Genomic DNA, 17,843 nt, shown 5'->3' with positions numbered 1-17,843 from the left:
GTCGAATATATACACAGACTTTGTGTTTGGGCTCAGCAGTTTGGGACTGGAACTCCAAATCACACCTGCAGCTCTGAACTAACCCGACCTAAGAGACACATAGGAGTACAGGAGAAAAAATACTCCATGAGAGCCCCGGGAAGGCGCAGCTACCCCCAGCCTGCAGCAAAAGGCCATGGACTACAATTCCCACATGCCCTTGCGACTGCCCCTCCCGTCAGCACAGCTTCGAAGTATGGGAAAGATGGAGGGACGTCGGGCGCACTCCTGTTGCGTCATTAGCGTGCGACTCCAGCTACAAAACTGGTCTGGGTTGAAAAAGTATGGCAGCTGCTGAGGCGGCGGTGGTATCGTCATCTTTGGAAACAGACACGGCCCGGGTCCCTGAAACTGCAGGAACAGCCGCAGCAACGGCTGCCACCTCATCAGCGACGGCTGCAGCCGCGGCGGTTGCGGCCGCCGCCAGGACCGGATCCGAAGCCACGGCCTCCAAGGCCGCTTTGGCTACTAAGCTGCTGTCCCTGAGCGGCGTGTTCGCCGTGCACAAGCCCAAAGGGCCCACTTCAGCCGAGCTCCTGAATCGGCTGAAGGAGAAGCTGCTAGCAGGTACCGCAGCCCGGGTGGGGACCAGGCTGAGGCGGTCTTTGCGAGAGCGGAAGCCGTAGAGAGCCAATGGGCTTTTTTTTTTTTTTGCGCGTTTGTGCCTCAAGAAATGAAAGGAGGGTAAAGGGTAGGATGACCACTGAATTAGCCCCGGACAGACATCTGGGGCATCTCGAGCTTGGACTTGCCCTGACGTGAACTCCTGTAGCCTGGTTGGCAGTTGTCGTTCTCAAGGGAAGAACAAAAAACAAAACACAAAAACCCCACACTTGCACAAACACATCTCTTCCCTTGGGCAGGCCGGCCAATATTCTGTAATCTGATCGCCCAGGAGCCTTTTCTTTGGTTCACGTTGATGAACCTCTCCTGAAGGCAGTACTGGCTCTCTACCCCCAAAGTTGCCAAAGTTGCATCCTTAAAAATAGTTTGGATATGCATATATCACTTAATTAACCAAGGCTTTAATGCAGTGGTTTTCACATAGCGGGCATAGGAATTATTTGGAGTCCCTTGTACAAATGCAGATTCCTGAAACCCAGAGGTTGTGATTTTGAGGTTCTGGGGTATTTTTAGGAAACCATTTTTAAAATGTTGTTCCAGGTGATTCTGTTGTAGGTAGTGTGCGGACACGTTTTGAGGAACACCATAACTTAAGAGCATTCTTTTTGTTTCTTCACGCGCACTGAGGGAATATCAGAAAAGCCTGCAGGATCTCTCAGTTCATCAGCCCAGTAGATTGTTTCAGACAGTGGCATCCAGGAACCTTAGATTTATTGGACACCTACATTAAGCCAGATCTATGCTAGCCTATAGAGAAGTGAAGGTGAAAGATACGGTCTTTTCTCTTAGCTGTGCTCAAAGCATAGACCTTCCTGCAGCCTTTGGTGATAAAGCTATTTGGCAAATTCAAGGCTGTCCTGAATTTGGCTCTGGCCTGTCTTTCCACACTGGAAACTTTCTTCTTAACATTGTTTGGAGTCCCTTGGCAAAGTTTATTATACTTTTTTTTTTTTTGATGCAAAAACATTATTCTTATAGGAATTTGTTAATTAAAATGGACACAATCCAGATTCAGATGTTTAATGGCAGTAGGTACACTCTTGTGGATGTTTAATTGCCGTGTTCTATCTACTCGTTCTTTTGTTCCACTTTCCTTGCACTTTGTTACCTGTAAGAATGGGTCTTACAACAGGGAATGTTGTAGGAAGGGTCCTTCAACAGGGAATGTTGAAGGAAGGAAATGCATCCAGAGCAAGCTTTGTGGTGTCATCATAGGGTTGTTTCCCTCATAGAATTGCTTTCATTTGGCCTGATTTGTTAGCTACACTGTGACTCAGACAGATTTTCATGTGATCAAAGCCATACCCCTGCCTTCTGGTGAATCTGCCTCCAAGCCACTGAAGTTTCTTGTTGAAACTTGGTTAAAACATTGTTTCAAGACTGCGGCTGGGCTATCTTCCAGAAGCCTGTCACTCGGGTGCAGATATTCTCATTACTCCATTTCTATATTGCTTTGATTGGTCTGTTCTGTATTTATGTTAGCTAGACCAGGCTTTCCCAAATGCCATTGTAACTGGCTGTCAGAATTACCTGGTAAGATTCTAAAAGACACAGATTCCAAGGCACCACATTCTGATGCTAGCCAGGTTTGACACCCGCTCATTTAGACCACCGTTAATGGAAATAGCCTCTATTAACATTTCTGGCCTTTCCCTATAGTGATTCATATTATACTAAAGTCCTTCCTCTTCTTTGTCTATCTGAATCCTTCAAGGCCCAAAACATTGGGAAAGACCTTAACAAATATTCTTCCATAAATGTTACCAATAAGGTGAACAAAATTCCAATAGAGGTGGTGTGTTTTTGAACTTGAAAGAGGCAAATTTGGACACAAAGGGAAGAAGCAAACTTGGGGGCCTTCTTACTCGAAGGAGTGTCAAGTTGAAAAATCCAAAGAGTTCTCAAAAAGTTTTCTATAAACTTACAGATGAGAAATCCATAATGCGTTACGAGTGAAAGGTGAAGGGTTCGAAACCTGGACCTAGGCTTATGGGTTTGTGTTACAGCAGCAGCCGTGCCTTTCCAAACATGGTGATATAATCAGAGAGGGGCCTTAGGACTGTGTTCTAACACATTGTGTTCTGTAATTCCGTGGTCAGGCTGAGCAGCCCAGCACATCTTTTGGCCATCTAATCTGGGTTCTCCATTATTGTTCAGCTTCCCTCCTTTTCCTTTGTCTGTTCCCTCTTTCCATTTTCTTTGGCTCTCTTTTTTATCTTCTTGGTGTCAGTGGTTATAAGGGAAGTTTGATGAGTTTGGGAGATGGAGATCAATCGAGCTGTTCTGCTCCTGCCCTTTCTCATTTGAACTTTAATAGCCAATATTCTATCAATATGTTGATATATATAACAATAATACTGCTGATAATAATAATAATTTATTGTCAGAGTGTCTTGTGGTTTCCAAAGCACTGTCAGATAACATGATTTCAATGTATCTTTACACTAGGAGGATGAGAGGGGCCGGGTTGGCATTTTCTTAAGTCTCAATGCTTCAGAGGTTGAGAGGCAACCTAACTGTTACCCACTTCCCACATAACCTTTTGTTGAGATTAGCTTCTTGAAGGAATAGTGAGGATTTTGATTTGGAGCAAAGGGCAATGAAGATACTTTGGGAACTTAGCATTCTTAGAAGTAGCCATGTCAGGGGTACTCCCGACATTAGGTAACTGGGGGCACCAGCAAAGAATACCAGGAAACAAGAGAGAATTAGAAATGAAATTGAGGACTTGTAAAACTAGCTGCCTATGTAAAAACTAACTTCTTTTCATCATTCTCTAACAGCTCACTATTACTAGGAATTTACTAGGTGTTTCAGCGTTAGCCTGGATCTTTGCTCATGTTTAAAAACATTTTTTTCCCTTTGAAAATGAATTCTAGATTCTAAACAACTAATTTTGGGATACTATTTCTTTGTAATTTAGGGAGTGTCTGTACATTTTTAAGTATGTTCTTTGCTAGTAATGTTATCATCTTAATCTGTTAAGTTTCTGTAGTACTTTTGTTTTGAGTATTCCATTTACCCTCACCCCTTATTATAGAGATTCTATTTCGTTTTTCTTGCTAATTGCTATTTCTCATCTCAATTACTTTCATAGAAGCTGGAATGCCTTCTCCAGAATGGGCCAAAAGGAAAAAGCAGACTTTGAAAATTGGACATGGAGGGACACTAGACAGTGCTGCCCGAGGAGTTCTGGGTAAGAGATGTGAATGGAAGTTTGATGTAACTATCACTTATTATAGAAAGAAATATTGGAGTGCCTGGATGCCTCCATCAGTTAAGCATCCAACTCTCGATTTTCAGCTCAGGTTATAATCTCATGGTTCATGAGACCAAGCCTCCGTGTGGGCTCTGCGCTGACAGTATGGGACCTGCTTGTGATTCTTTCTCTCCCTCTCGGCCCCTTCTCGTATACACATGTGCTTTCTCTCTCTCTCTCTCTCTCTCTCTCTCTCTCTCTCTCTCTCTCTCTCTCTAATAAATAAACTTAAAGAAAAAAGAAGGAAATATTGGTTGAGAACAGATAAGATTGACTAAAGCTGTGCCATTTCCAGTCTGCTTTGGAGTATTTTAGATCTACTGGATTTATAATGCCGTCTTCTAAAGAAGCTCTGAACTGGTACAAACTGTTAGAAACTTTTAGAAATAGCCACTTTTGTGTGTGGATGGGACTTTGAAAAAGGGTGTTGTATCTGTGAAGAAGAGCTAACATGTAACATAGCAGGTCTGAAATCGCTGTGTTTAGAAAGGCCTGCTCACAAGGCTTGCCCTTGGAAGGCATCTGGGAACTTGGATTTTGAGAGTGTTCCTTCCCTTCTCTATCTGATAAGGGTGCTTGCTGTCCCTTGGCTGTTGGTGTGAACAGTGTGGTTTATGTTGAACACCTGCTTTCCTTTTAGGAGTCTGGAATTTTGTCCTTCCACTCAGGCAAATGTGCCTGAGTAACCATCCCTCTCATCCCCTCCAATAAGAACTTTGGGTGCTGAGTTTCCAGCAGGCTTCCCTGAGTGGGAACATCGCACACATGTTACTGCTGTTTACATTTTGGAGGAAGGAGCATGCTCAAGTGTCCCGCTCATAGGAGGAAGAGAGAATAAGGAAACCGATGCATGAATTTCTCTGGTGTCCTTTTCCCATTTGATCCTGCCGTGTAACGTTACTATGTTACATTGTAAGTCTTAGCCATGTATGGATCTTCCAACATGGGGTGTGGTCATGGGGATTCCTGATAAGACATTTGGCTCTTTTTTCTGCCTATATCACATTTAATCTCAGAGTACAGCTCTCTTGAGAAAGTGAGCCTTATGGTTCCTGAGAGGAAGTCACACTTTCTTTTGGAGATATGGTGAGCATTTTATTGTTTGTTGAGGCAGATTGGTAGAATTGATTGACGGGAGAAAAATAATTTATCCCTATTTATTTATTTATTTATTTATTATTTATTTATTTATTTATTTATTTATTTATTAATTATGCCTCTGGTAGAGGTTCTAAAGTTTACCTTCACAGGGGCGCCTGGGTGGCACAGTCGGTTAAGCGTCCGACTTCAGCCAGGTCACGATCTCGCGGTCCGGGAGTTCGAGCCCCGCGTCGGGCTCTGGGCTGATGGCTCGGAGCCTGGAGCCTGTTTCCGATTCTGTGTCTCCCTCTCTCTCTGCCCCTCCCCCGTTCATGCTCTGTCTCTCTCTGTCCCAAAAATAAATAAACGTTGAAAAAAAAATTAAAAAAAAAAAAAAAAGTATACCTTCACGGACTGCTAAAGTGTGTATCCACATAGTTTATGTGGTACAAACTTTTTGTATAACTATGTCCATAGTCACAAAAATATATAAGTTAGGATTCCTATCCCTACATCCTACAAAAAAACTTCAATAGGACAGTACTTACTTTTTATGTGGTCTCGTGTTTTGTATTTTATTGTTTCTTTTTGTTGTTGTTGTTGAATCTCTATTTATTTTAATTTTATTTTTTAAATTTACATCAAAATTAGCATATAGTGCAATAATGATTTCAGGAGTAGATTCCTTAATGCCCCTTACCCATTTAGCCCATTCCCCCTCCCACAACCCCTCCAGTAACCCTCTGTTTGTTCTCCATATTTAAGAGTTGCTTATGTTTTGTCCCCCTCCCTGTTTTTATATTATTTTTGCTTCCCTTCCCTTATGTTCATCTGTTCTGTGTCTTAAAGTCCTCATGTGAGTGAAGTCATATGAATTTTGTCTTTCTCTGACTAATTGCACTTAGCATAATACCTTCTAGTTTCATCCACGTAGTTGCAAATGGCAAGATTTCATTCTTTTTGCTTGCCGAATAATACTCCATTGTGTGTGTGTGTGTGTGTGTGTGTGTGTGTGTGTGTGTACACACACACGCACATACCACATCTTCTTTATCCATTCATCCATCAATGGACATTTGGGCCCTTTCCATACTTTGGCTATTGTTGATAGTGCTGCTATAAACATTGGGATGCGTGTGTCCCTTCGAAACAGCATACCTGCATCCCTTGGGTAAATACCTAGCAGTCCAATTGCTGGGTCGTAGGGTAGTTCTAGTTTTAATTTTTTGAGGAACCTCCATACTGTTTTCCAGAGTGGCTGCACCAGCTTGCATTCCCACCAGCAATGCAAAAGAGTTCCCCTTTCTCCACATTCTTGCCAACATCTGTTGTTGCCTGAGTTGTTGATGTTAGCCATTCTGACAGGGGTAAGGTGGTATCTCATTGTGGTTTTTGATTTGTATTTCCCTGATGATGAGTGATGTTGAACATTTTTTTCACGTGTTGGTTGGCCATCTGGATGTCTTCTTTGGAAAAGTGCCTATCCATGTCTTTTGCCCATTTCTTCCCTGGATTATTTGTTTTTTGGGTGTTGAGTTTGATAAGTTCTTTACAGATTTTGGATACTAACCCTTTATCTGATATGTCGTTTGCAGATATCTTCTCCCATTCTGTCGGTTGCCTTTTAGTTTTGCTGATTGTTTCCTTTGCTGTGTAGAGCTTTTTATTTTGATGAGGTCCAGATAGTTCATTTTTGCTTTTGTTTCCCTTGCCTCTGGAGACGTGTTGAGTAAGAAGTTGCTGCAGCCAAGATCAAAGAGGTTTTTGCCTGCTTTCTCCTTGAGGATTTGATGCCTTCCTGTCTTACATTTAGGTCTGTCATCCATTTTGAGTTTATTTTTGTGTGCGGTGTAAGAAAGTGGTCCAGGTTCATTCTTCTGCATGTCGCTGTCCAGTTTTCCCAGCACCTCTTGCTGAAGAGACTGTCTTTATTCCACTGGATATTCTTTCCTGCTTTGTCACAGATTAGTTGGCCACACGTTTGTGGGTCCATTTCTGGGTTCTCTACTCTGTTCCATTGATCTGAGTATCTGTTTTTGTGCCATATTGTTTCATTTTTTAAAATGTTGGTAATCCACTACATTGATTTCACAATACACTAATGGGTTGTGCCTACTGGTTTATAAAATACTGTGCTACAGTGTCCAATCCGTTTTATTAGAGCTAAAAGATTAGATACAAACAATAAACCCAATCTAAGCTATCCAAAGGAAATGAATGCTTATTTAGGAGAAAAGAATAAAATTGGTGAAGAAAATTCTATTTTTCAAGAAAGTTAGAAACAATGTAGGAGTTTTCACTTTCAAAACTTACAGTTTTTATTTCATTCACATTGGCAAAAATATCTTTACTGAAGGTTTAAATAGATTTTTAAAACATAGGAAATCCATTTTCCTGAATTAGAGAACTTGAATAGGCAAATTCTGACAGTTATTGTTTCTTGCCATAGCTAATGATAAGCATTTATTGAACAACTTACTATGTGTAAAGTCTTCAGCTTAGAACATTCATAAATTATATACTTTAATCCTATTGTAGTCCTATAAGGTAGATGTTATTATTTGTCATTTTACAGAAGAAGAAATGAAAACACAGAGAAGTCATGCATGGTCATAGTTTTTGGCAGAGTCAGGATTTCGACTCAGATGTGCTCAGCTCCAAAGCTTCTGCCCTAACCCGGCATGGCAGATATCTGGCTGGCCCTCCTTCTCCCATCCTGTTGCAGGATTACTGATCAGTCACCACATTCTTAGCGATTGGTCCTACAACTGGCTTCTCCGTTCTTGATCAGTTCAGCACTCCATGAGTTGAAGCCTATTTGCTGTAACCATTCTGTTCTATTGTTTTCCAAGGCACAGCACCAAAATATAAGAAGAGACAGGATAAGGTCTGCTGTGTATTTACAAATGGACCAATTGTATTAGTTTCTGGTGGTTTTTACTCATTGGTATGCAGAAGATGATGACATTCAAGGCAGTGAATAAATAAGTTTAGTTTTTACCCTAAGCTAAGGGATCTTGTTGAAATTTCCATTTTAGTATTATGAAGGACAGGTATTTGGCTGAGATTTGTGTGAGTGGAAGAAGTTGCATTGGAATTAATTTCCTGTCTGGAGGCTTAATTTATATTTGATCATCCAGGGATTTATATGATGATATAATCTGTACATGTGTCAAATTTATTAATTTTTCTTCTAATTCCTGTAGTTCCCAATGAGGAATAAAGTTTAAAAAATGCAGGTATTTAGTCACAGAATAAAGGATATTCATTGTCTAAACTAGTAGTTCTGGAGACTGTTAGAAGGTGATTTTTGTTATATGGTAGATTAAATACTGGGTTCTAATCATGAGTCTGTGAACTAGCTGCTTTATTTACTAAGTACACATACCCCGGGAAAACCTATAATCTCTCTGAATCGCCGTTTATCTCTTGAAAGGGGTACCATCTACCATAACTCTCAGCAGATTTATGGAAATATCATACAAAATATTCATAATGATATATGCTGTACTCTGTAAAGTGCTTTATAAAAGGTTTTTTAAGCAAAACTGAACCTGTGTGAAAAAATGTACTTTTACTTTCAACATATAGACTGTTTTTTGCTGGTTTTTTTTTCCTTTGTAATATTAATGGTACAGATTTAAGAATTTAGCTGACAATTTAAGATATAACCTGAAATTTAGGTTTATAATTCTGTTAACCTATGTTATATATGGTATATATGACACATAATTCTATAAAGAAGGCTTGCAAGATTCTCAAAAATCCTGTGGTAAATAGAATAATGACTCCCTAAATATGCCCATGTCATAATCTTCAGAATCTATGAATATGTTAGGTTCTATTACAAGGGGGCATGAAAATTGCAGATGGAATTAATGTTGCTAATGAGCTAACTTTAAGGTAAAGAGATTATCTTGGAACATCCAGGTGGACCCAGTGTAATCACAAAGGTCTTGTGGACCTTGGTTTTCTTGGGTATAAAATGAGAAGAAGGTTAAACTGGATAACTCTAAGATGCCTTCTTGTTTCAAATTCTATCATTCTGGATCACTGAACTAGCAGAGACATCAGCGTTTCAACCATGGTAAAGTCAAACATGTCAGCCTACGCTGAGACACCTGCGCTGTGGTTGATAAAGCCACTGTGCTCATCCTTGTGTCTGAGTTTGTTCCTTTTTTAGAATGTACTTCTCTCTTCTCTGTATGTTCAAATTCTAAACATCCTTTAAGGCAACTCAAACTCTGTTTGAAATGCTTGAAAGAAGCATTATCTGGCCTCTTTAGCAGTTCAGAGTATTCCCTTCCTTAACCTTCTACAGCAGTTATGCTGCGTTCATTTTGACTCTTAATCATATATTATCATACTGCTGTTTAGTGTTATTCACTCATTATGCACCATTTTTTTGAGCACTTGGCAATTTCTCTTATCTGTATTTTATTTTCCCCATAAGGTTATAAACTCTTTCAAAGTCAGGAAATGTTCTGTTTCATCAAAGTGTTGTTCTTGGGACTGTGTACATAGTACATAGTAGCTGCCCCAGAAATATTGATTGGGGATTCTTGAATGGACAAAATTGGATTGAATCTTTGTTGTTACTATTATTAATGTTTATTTATTTTTGAGAGACAGTGAGTGGGGGAGGGGTAGAGAGAGGGGGACTGAGGATCAGAAGTGGGCTCTGTCGACAGCAGAAAGCCCGATGTGGGGCTCGTACTCAAGAGCCCTGAGATCATGACCTGAGCCGAAGTTGGATGCTTAACCAACTGAGCCACCCCGGTGCGCTGGATCTTTGTTGTTATTTTACAAAGTTTGTGCCTGGATGGCAGCAGCTGTCATCTGGAGAGCACTGTGCTCAACAGAAGATACTAAAGGCATACAGTTTTTTAATCTTAGTCTTTGAACTAGTATGATTCTACCGTAGAAGCTTAGAGAGGGTTTGGGATGATTTTGTATAGGGGTTGAGATTTGAGCTAGGTTTCGAAGGATGAATTTTGAATAAAAAAGTGTTGGTACCGTAGACGTTGGGACCCAATTGAGTATTTTTGGGGGGGCTTTGTAGTGTGCAGTACAGGTTATCAGAAGTGGTTATGAAATGGTATGAATTGGAAGAGAAAGGGATAGAATGTAGAACAGACTGGTATTGGTTTAGGCTAATTCAGGCTCATGACAGTGGGAAGAAAGTCTAGATGAGTCAGGTAGCAGAAGGATGAAAAGGAAGGGGGTCCGCTGTTAGAGAGTCTGATCCGAATTTTAACCCTACTATTTACTAGTTGTGAGATTCTAGGCAACGTTCTTAGAGTCTCTCTCTCAGTTTCCTCATCTATAAAATAGGGATAATTGTATTATTTTTTAGCATTGTTATAAGGATTAAATGAGCTAACAAATGGAAGCGTTTAGAGTGGAATTTGATACATGGTAAACTCAATGAATGATATCCACTGTAAATATTCATAATAATTCTTTCAGCTTGCCAGGCATTTCTCCTTGTTTTTTCTTGTAATTCTGAATTGTGGTGTTTATATTGTGTTCTTTTACAAAATCACGTCCATTAATGAGAAATACTTCAATTCTTACAAAAGCTTCTTGCTCTTAAGTGCAGAAATCATCGTAAACTCCCGTTCTCACCTGGTGAAATGTGTTGTCATAAGGATAAATAATGTTTGAAATTGAAGAGATTGGTGGGCCATTGTACTTAATAGATGGTCTATATGAGTATACGTTCTGCAAGCTCTCATTTTACCCTGTATTCTTTTTTGTGTTTGGTTGATCTGTTATGTTTCTGTTTTCTTGATTGTATACTACTGGACACGAATCATCTCTAAATGGTTCATTAGCTATGATGATGGCTTTTGGTTTGCTTGGTAATGAACTCTGTCAAAAGGCTTTTATATACCGTGGTTAAATTGTGCCATGTATTTTTCACTGATGCCCATATAAAATTCCAGTGAGTCTTTGGAGATTCTTCTAAAACTTCATTATCTAATTGTCTAGGTTGAGTCTTCTCTCACATTTAACACTTTGAGAGGAAAAACGTGTGTCTCCCATAGTGTCTTCAGAATGTCTAAGTTGCATGACAGGTTAAACTGATTGGAGTAAGAGGAGCCCTCTAATTATGCTAAATAGATGTTCCCTCCAACTTTTTATTATACGTGCCAAGAAATTGTGACCAAAATATATAGATATTTTAAAAACCTAGTTTTCAGAATAGAGTGTCATAATATTTCTTTCTTTGGTTTATAGTGGTTGGAATCGGAAGGGGAACAAAAATGTTGACCAGTATGTTGTCAGGGTCCAAGGTAAGAATACTGGAAAACTTTTGTTTTTCTTTTTTCTTGCAAGTTTTTAATGACCTATGTTTTGGATTTTGATCAATTAAAAAATAAACTGTGTGCATTTATAGGTGTCATTCCTGAACATTAATTACATGTCGTGATATCTGAGATTCGAAATGTTGAGACTATAAATTGGAAATTTTTTTTTCAATGTTTGTATATTTTTTGAGAGAGAGACAGAGTGCGAGCGAGGCAGGGGTGGGGTGGGAGCAGAGTCGGCAGAGAGAGAGGGAGACACAGAATCCAAAGCAGGCTCTAGGCTCCGAGCTGTCAGCACAGAGCCCAATGTGGGGCTCGAACTCACAAACTATGAGATCATGACTTGAGCTGAAGTTGGATGCCTAACCAACTGAGCCACCCAGGCACCCCTATAAATTGGAAGTTCTTAATTGAAAAGCAAATTGATTTATAGAAGCAAAAATTCTGCAGTGCCTATAAATTTTAAAAATTATACCTTTTATATAAATCTGTTTCTTAGATGCAAGAGAACTTACAGATCCTAACTTCTATTGGTAGGGTTTTTTTTTAACCTTGGAATTTTTATAGAAACAATACCACTTTGTAACCCATGCACTTTTCTTTTTTTTTTTTTTAATGTTTTTTTAATGTTTTTATTTATTTTTGAGACAGAGAGAGACAGAGCATGAGCAGGGGAGGGGCAGAGAGAAAGGGAGACACAGAATCCGAAGCGGGCTCCAGGCTCTGAGCTGTCAGCACAGAGCCCAACGCGGGGCTCGAACTCATGGACTGTGAGATCATGACCTGAGCCGAAGTCGGATGCTTAACCGACTGAGCCACCCAGGCGCCCCTCCCATGCACTTTTCAACAAAAGACTTGCTTTGTTTAATGGTTAGAAAATGTTTACTAAAGAAAAGTGAGGCTTCTTTAGGATGATAAGTTACATCATTCATCTGTGAGAGTTACCTTGACTAAATCCAAAAGCACATTTTGAGGCATTTGATGGGAGAGAGAGGAAGCGTTATGCAGGGGCAGGAAAAGCTGTAAATCTGTGTGTCGCTTCAGGCATTCAGTGAGAATCCTCACGCAAAACCCAAAACCTCAGGGCAGAAGGAGCATTGAAACAGGAGTCAACGTGTCAAAGGGATTAACCTCTCAGAGCCTCTCAGTTTTTCATTAGGAAGAATGATTTGATCCCCTCTACATGTCTCTTCCAGCTCTAAAAGAGACAATAGTATCTGTGTCCTAATTAGCAGTGAGGTGCTGGTTATAATAATTGGGGCTAAGGACCAGTGAAAATGCCTTTGGAGGGAAGATTAATAAGCTGCTAGGTGGAGAAGAATTTCGGCAAGTCCCTAGACTAACTTTTTATTTAATAGTTGGTAAGGTGAATTTGTCACAATTGCTTCTTAAAATATCTATAATGGTCAAAGACTGTTTTAAAAAAAAGCTTTCAGTTTGTTGCAGACTAATTGATGACTTTTGTAAAATATAATTTAAATATTATAGCAACGTCAGATTGCTAAGTACGTTTCTCAGCAGCCTCGTTTTCTGAACTCACCTCATCGTAGACACACTTTGAGTGGCAGCGGCCTAAGTAAGCTTTTCTTAAAATAAAAGCCCTGGAGAACACACGGTCTTTGGTAGCCCCTTTTTAGTTATCAACTGGAATAGAAACCTGTATCTTTCAGTTGGAAAGGATCTTAATACCTTAGATAAGTGTAAACATTACAATGTGGCTTGCTGTGTAACCTTTAAAATGTTGGTGTTGAAAAATCACAGAATACCAAAATTGTGTTGCAATGGCAGAGTTTGACTGTTTTGCTAAATTTGTACCTTTGTGCTTAAATACCTCCATATGAAGTCTAGAATTTGTTTCTGATACAGGGTTTTGCCGTTTGCTTAATATTTGTTTCTTCAATATCTAAGTGGTTACTTTGATACAGGATTATGGATGATTTTTCTTTTCTTTTTTCACTTTATTTAGTATTTTCCCAAATCTTTACAATGAAGAAGTCACTTTTATAATAACAAAAAAGATATGTTTGCATTAAGGATTTGTTCTTTTTCGAATATTCATTATTCACCTCTCCCCTCCTCTGGAAACTACAAATACAACACAGTATTGAAAGGTTTTACATATAAATTCCAGGCATATTTCTAGAAATATGACTGGAAATATAAATACATCATTGGCTCTGGTTTAAGCTTTATTTATCACAAAGCATTTTGGTATTCAGCTTAGAAAGCAGAATGTCATACAGTGAAATCGCTGATCCTCAGATGACTGTATCCCAAATAGAAAATCCCAGGTGCGTCTTATTACAGAAACCTAGCTCTTGGGTGCCTCACATTTCAAAAGTAGGCATTATTATCTTATTAGCTATTTGTTTTTTTATACTTTTAATTTTAGGTTATGTATCTGTTAAAAGATAAGTCATTTAAATTTAATTATGTGGAATATTACATTTTTTATCAAAAGTAGTTAAAAATTGTTAATAAATTAAAAATTTTTTTAATGTTTATTTTTGAGAGAGAGAGAGAGAGAGAGAGAGAGAGAGAGAGAGAGAGCGAGCGCACAAGCGGGGTAGGGGCAAAGAGAGAGGGAGACATAGAATCCAAAGCAGGCTCCAGACTCTGAGCTGTCAGCAGAGAGCCTGACGCGGGGCTTGAACTCACAAGCTGTGAGATCATGACCTGAGCCGAAGTCGGAAGCCCAACCGGCTGAGCCACCCAGGTGCTCCATGAATAAGTTTTTTAAAAATAGATTTTGTCTGTATCACTGGAAGCAATTCCAGAGATGGCTTTTAAACTTTTTTTCCCAAGACCCATAGTAAGAAATTCATTCTACATTGTGGCCCTCTATACACATACATGTATAAAAAACAAGAGTTTCATCCAACAGCCATAACTCTATGTATGATGTCCTCTTGATATTTGTCCTTCTACTTCATTAAAAATAATTGGTGCCTGCAGATTGTGCCTAGCTAGGCACGGACCTACAGTTTGACCCAATGCTTTCTCTTTCTCCACTTCCTATTCACATCACAACGCTACTAGAAAAATTAGACTTCTGGTAGGGGTAGGGTGGAGTTACCTCAAGAGTAGAATTACTTGGTTCTTGGATGGCAGATACTCGATGTTCACATGACAGCCGTATCACAGTACATCCTTCCCTCGCCATCCAGTCATGATCAGAGATACTGTTAAGTGAACGTGGCCTAACACTCTTCCCTGCTGAACCGAGGCACGTCCTTCAAATCCATTTCAACATAGTGCCACTTCATACAGCTACTCTCATTTAATGGGTGGAGTGCTGACCTTTTAAATAAAATCTCTATGCCGTCAGATTATTTTGCTCCCATTCTTTGAAGACCAGAGACCATTCAGACCACCCAGTTTCTTTCTTGCATTCCTTCCAGTTCAGATCAGTGTAAGATTTAAGGGTCCCTCTCTGTGTTCTTCATTGCTTCCTCTCCTATCTTATGGTGCTCTTTGCTTTGCCAATGATCATGTTTCTCTTGAGTCCTTTTTTGTTTTCACTGCATGCTCTTTTGGATTACATGTCTAGTGTGTATGCAGAGCCTGTAGGTTTTCCAAATAATGCATTGCATACAGAAGTTGATCAATAAATCCTATTATAGTTGGCCCTTGAAAAATGTGGGGGTTAGGGGCACTGGTCCCGTACACAGTCAGAAATCACCATATAACTTTGAGTGATGTCATAAACAGTTGATTAATACATACTTTAATAATACAGTATAAAATACATATACAAAGTAAGCTAGAGAAAAGAAAATGGTATTGAGAAAACCGTAAGGGAGAGAAAATACATTATAGAACTGTATTGTGAAAAATTGCATGTAAGTGGACCCATGCAGTTCAAACCCTTGTTATTCAAGGGTCATTAATATTACTATTCCCAAGTATTTCACGAATCCCCAAATCTCTCTCCTGAGTTCCAGGCCTGTTGGATTTCTAACTATATGTCCCATAGACACTGACATTGATTTTATCTGAGCAAGTTCTGTTGGAGACCTTGAGTACAGTTAATTTCATTCCTTTTCCTTATCTTTGATTTCTGGTAGCCTAGGCAAAGCGTGGCACTCATCAGAAAGACACAGCATCAGCTTCCAGCTCTGGGCATTAAAGTGAGAAAGAAATTTCTTACTGTGAGGGATATCGCATGATGGACCGTGGTTCTCAAATATAGCTTTACAACAGATGTAGAAGTGGATCTATATAAAATGTAACTTAGGTAAAATGATTCTGAGAGAGGTTAGACTCCTGTGTCCTTTTGGCCTCACTTGATCTAAGTGCCTAGAAGGCCGCGTGCATGTTCCTCTGCTAGCTTCCCTAAATTATACTTTCTTTGAGCCAATCATTGAGCAGAAGCTGGGTAGCAGATGTACTTTGAAGTAATGGACTTTGATGAGGTTTTGCAGTATTACCTTTATTAGCATCCTGCATTGCTAATTAAAGTCAGTTACTTATATATGTGCTTTAGAAACCACATGAGCAGGTGGAAGGTTGCTGTCCTATTTTGAAATCACTGGTGCCATTTAAAGACTAACTGGCATTATCCAGAGGTAAGACTATTTTCCTATCACTGTGGTGATAAACTGAAGTGGTACCTGTAGGCAAAGCCAGTGTTTCCTCAGAAAGCAGCTTTGTATCCCTCCAACAATTAAACAAGTATTATTATTGGGGTATCCAAACTTTTCCACCCTGGATGTGTTCAAAGGATAGTAACTTTCCCCAAGTATACAGTGGCATTTTTAGGTTAACCAATCAATGACAACTCTGAACTGTGATGTCACTATTGCTCCTATGAAACATAAGCCAACTTTCCAGGACTTGTGCATTTCCCTCATTTTCTCCAGAGCATGGTCCAATTTGTACCTTGTCTTTACAGTCTATTAATATTCATATATTCCATAAGTACTATATTGAAAATTTGAAGGGCTTCCACTTAGGATCTATGAAGAGCTACTCCTTTTTAATGAAGACATTCAAAGTCACATGTTGTTGGTTTGGTAGATTTAAAAAAAATGTTCTTCCTCATCGTAAATAATATTCCCTTGTTTGTTCATGAAACTTCGAATCACAACCTTTCAAAATAAGCCTCAAAAAAAGCAGTTGCCTAGTTGAGATGGAAATGATTATCCTTCTGTAATACAAAAACAGTTTCCTTTCTTCTGAAGAGTACAGAAGCCGGTTAGCTCTTAAGCTGTCTAGCTAGTGTCTTGCTGGGGGGTTCAGGGAGCTTGAAGAGGGGTGAAGGAGAGAGGAGAGTAGTGCTAGTATCAGTGAGAAACCATGAATCTCAAAGAGTACACAGTTCAGTGGAAACCTCTTTAAAAATTCCACAGGACCTCCATTTTTGTGTAGTCAAATTATGTTGTAACGTATCCATTAATAGATTTCAGAATTCCCAGGTATGCATTCTGTGTCTGTGTCGAATTTAGGCCAGTGAATAGAAATACTTTAGATCCCACAGGATAAAATAGTAGCATTATAGATCTACCTTGCCATGTTTTTTTTTTTGTTTGTTTGTTTTTTTTTGTTTTGTTTTTTTTCTTTTAACCCATATCTTCTTGGTGGTAAGGTTTTGTTTCACTAGGAGGCTTAACTGTCCGGGTGGATTTTACTAAGTAGCTTGTGGACCATTGACTAGAATTAAAAGATAATTATCACTAGATGCCAAGACAAGGGAAAACTAGAAAACACCTATGATTTAGATGAGCAGTTCACCAACTGTGTTCCGGGGACTTCTGAGGGGGGTGGTCTGTTGAGGTCAAAACCGTTCTCATAGCTTTGCCATCACACAGGTATATTGTGGTTTTTCAGAGGTTACCTGATGGTAGCATGGGTCTGATAGTTAATGGAATGTGTGCATGTATTTTAGTGTTTTAAACATTGTTGAGCTTTAATTTCTAATACAGTCAGTATCAACAGATAGAACTCATATGAAAAAAAACACTTGCACCAGGGTTTCTCAGTAACTTCCAAGTGTTTATAAGGGTTCTAAAACCACAGTGTTTGAGAATTACTGGTTTAAGTAATATTTCCCTTTAGATGAATCCAACATGTAGCCAGATTCAGTGTAACTGCAGAACCTGAAAGGGTTTGAAACTTGGCAGGTACCATGTGGTTGTTCAAAACTGTGGTGAAATGTGAATTGCACAGATAAGAACTTCTCCAGCATGTATATAATTCTATCAACAACTTTTTTATTAAGCTGCTACCATGTTTCCATCTAGTGAGAAACACAATAGAACAGCATTGCAAAATCCAAGCTAACAGTTTGTAATTGGGGAAGATAAGGATCAACATATATCTTTGTATCTCTCACAGGCACTTAGGAGAATATTTGGTACATTCACAATCCTTAAACATGATTGAATGAATGAATACACCAGTGAATGAATGAATACACAATGTGGGCTTGATATAGGCCTCCATTCTTCTTATGTATTGAACACCTACTCTTAGCTCTGCTGCCAGGTGAGCGATTGGAAGTTGAGATAAATTAATAGAGTGGCTTT

General features: G+C 39.2%; 1 protein-coding gene across 4 annotated transcripts in view; it reads left to right on the top strand.

The window, feature by feature from the left end:
- Positions 1 to 298: 298 nt before the first annotated feature.
- Positions 299 to 17,843, top strand: part of TRUB1 (TruB pseudouridine synthase family member 1) — a 37,817-nt gene continuing 20,272 nt past the window's right edge. For all 4 annotated transcript variants that reach the window (XR_003972879.1, XR_003972878.1, XR_003972880.1 and 1 more), the window contains exons 1-3: positions 299 to 606; positions 3,761 to 3,859; positions 11,246 to 11,301. Coding sequence is in view for 1 of the 4 variants with exons in the window: in XM_030334780.2 (XP_030190640.1) it covers positions 324 to 606; positions 3,761 to 3,859; positions 11,246 to 11,301 (438 nt within the window). In the remaining 3 variants the exon portion in view is untranslated. The remainder of the gene's footprint in view (positions 607 to 3,760; positions 3,860 to 11,245; positions 11,302 to 17,843) is intronic.

The sequence above is a fragment of the Lynx canadensis genome, chromosome D2, assembly GCF_007474595.2.
Source record: "Lynx canadensis isolate LIC74 chromosome D2, mLynCan4.pri.v2, whole genome shotgun sequence".
NCBI classification, from domain to species: Eukaryota; Metazoa; Chordata; class Mammalia; order Carnivora; family Felidae; genus Lynx; species Lynx canadensis.
This window is presented reverse-complemented; position numbering and strand designations above follow the sequence as displayed.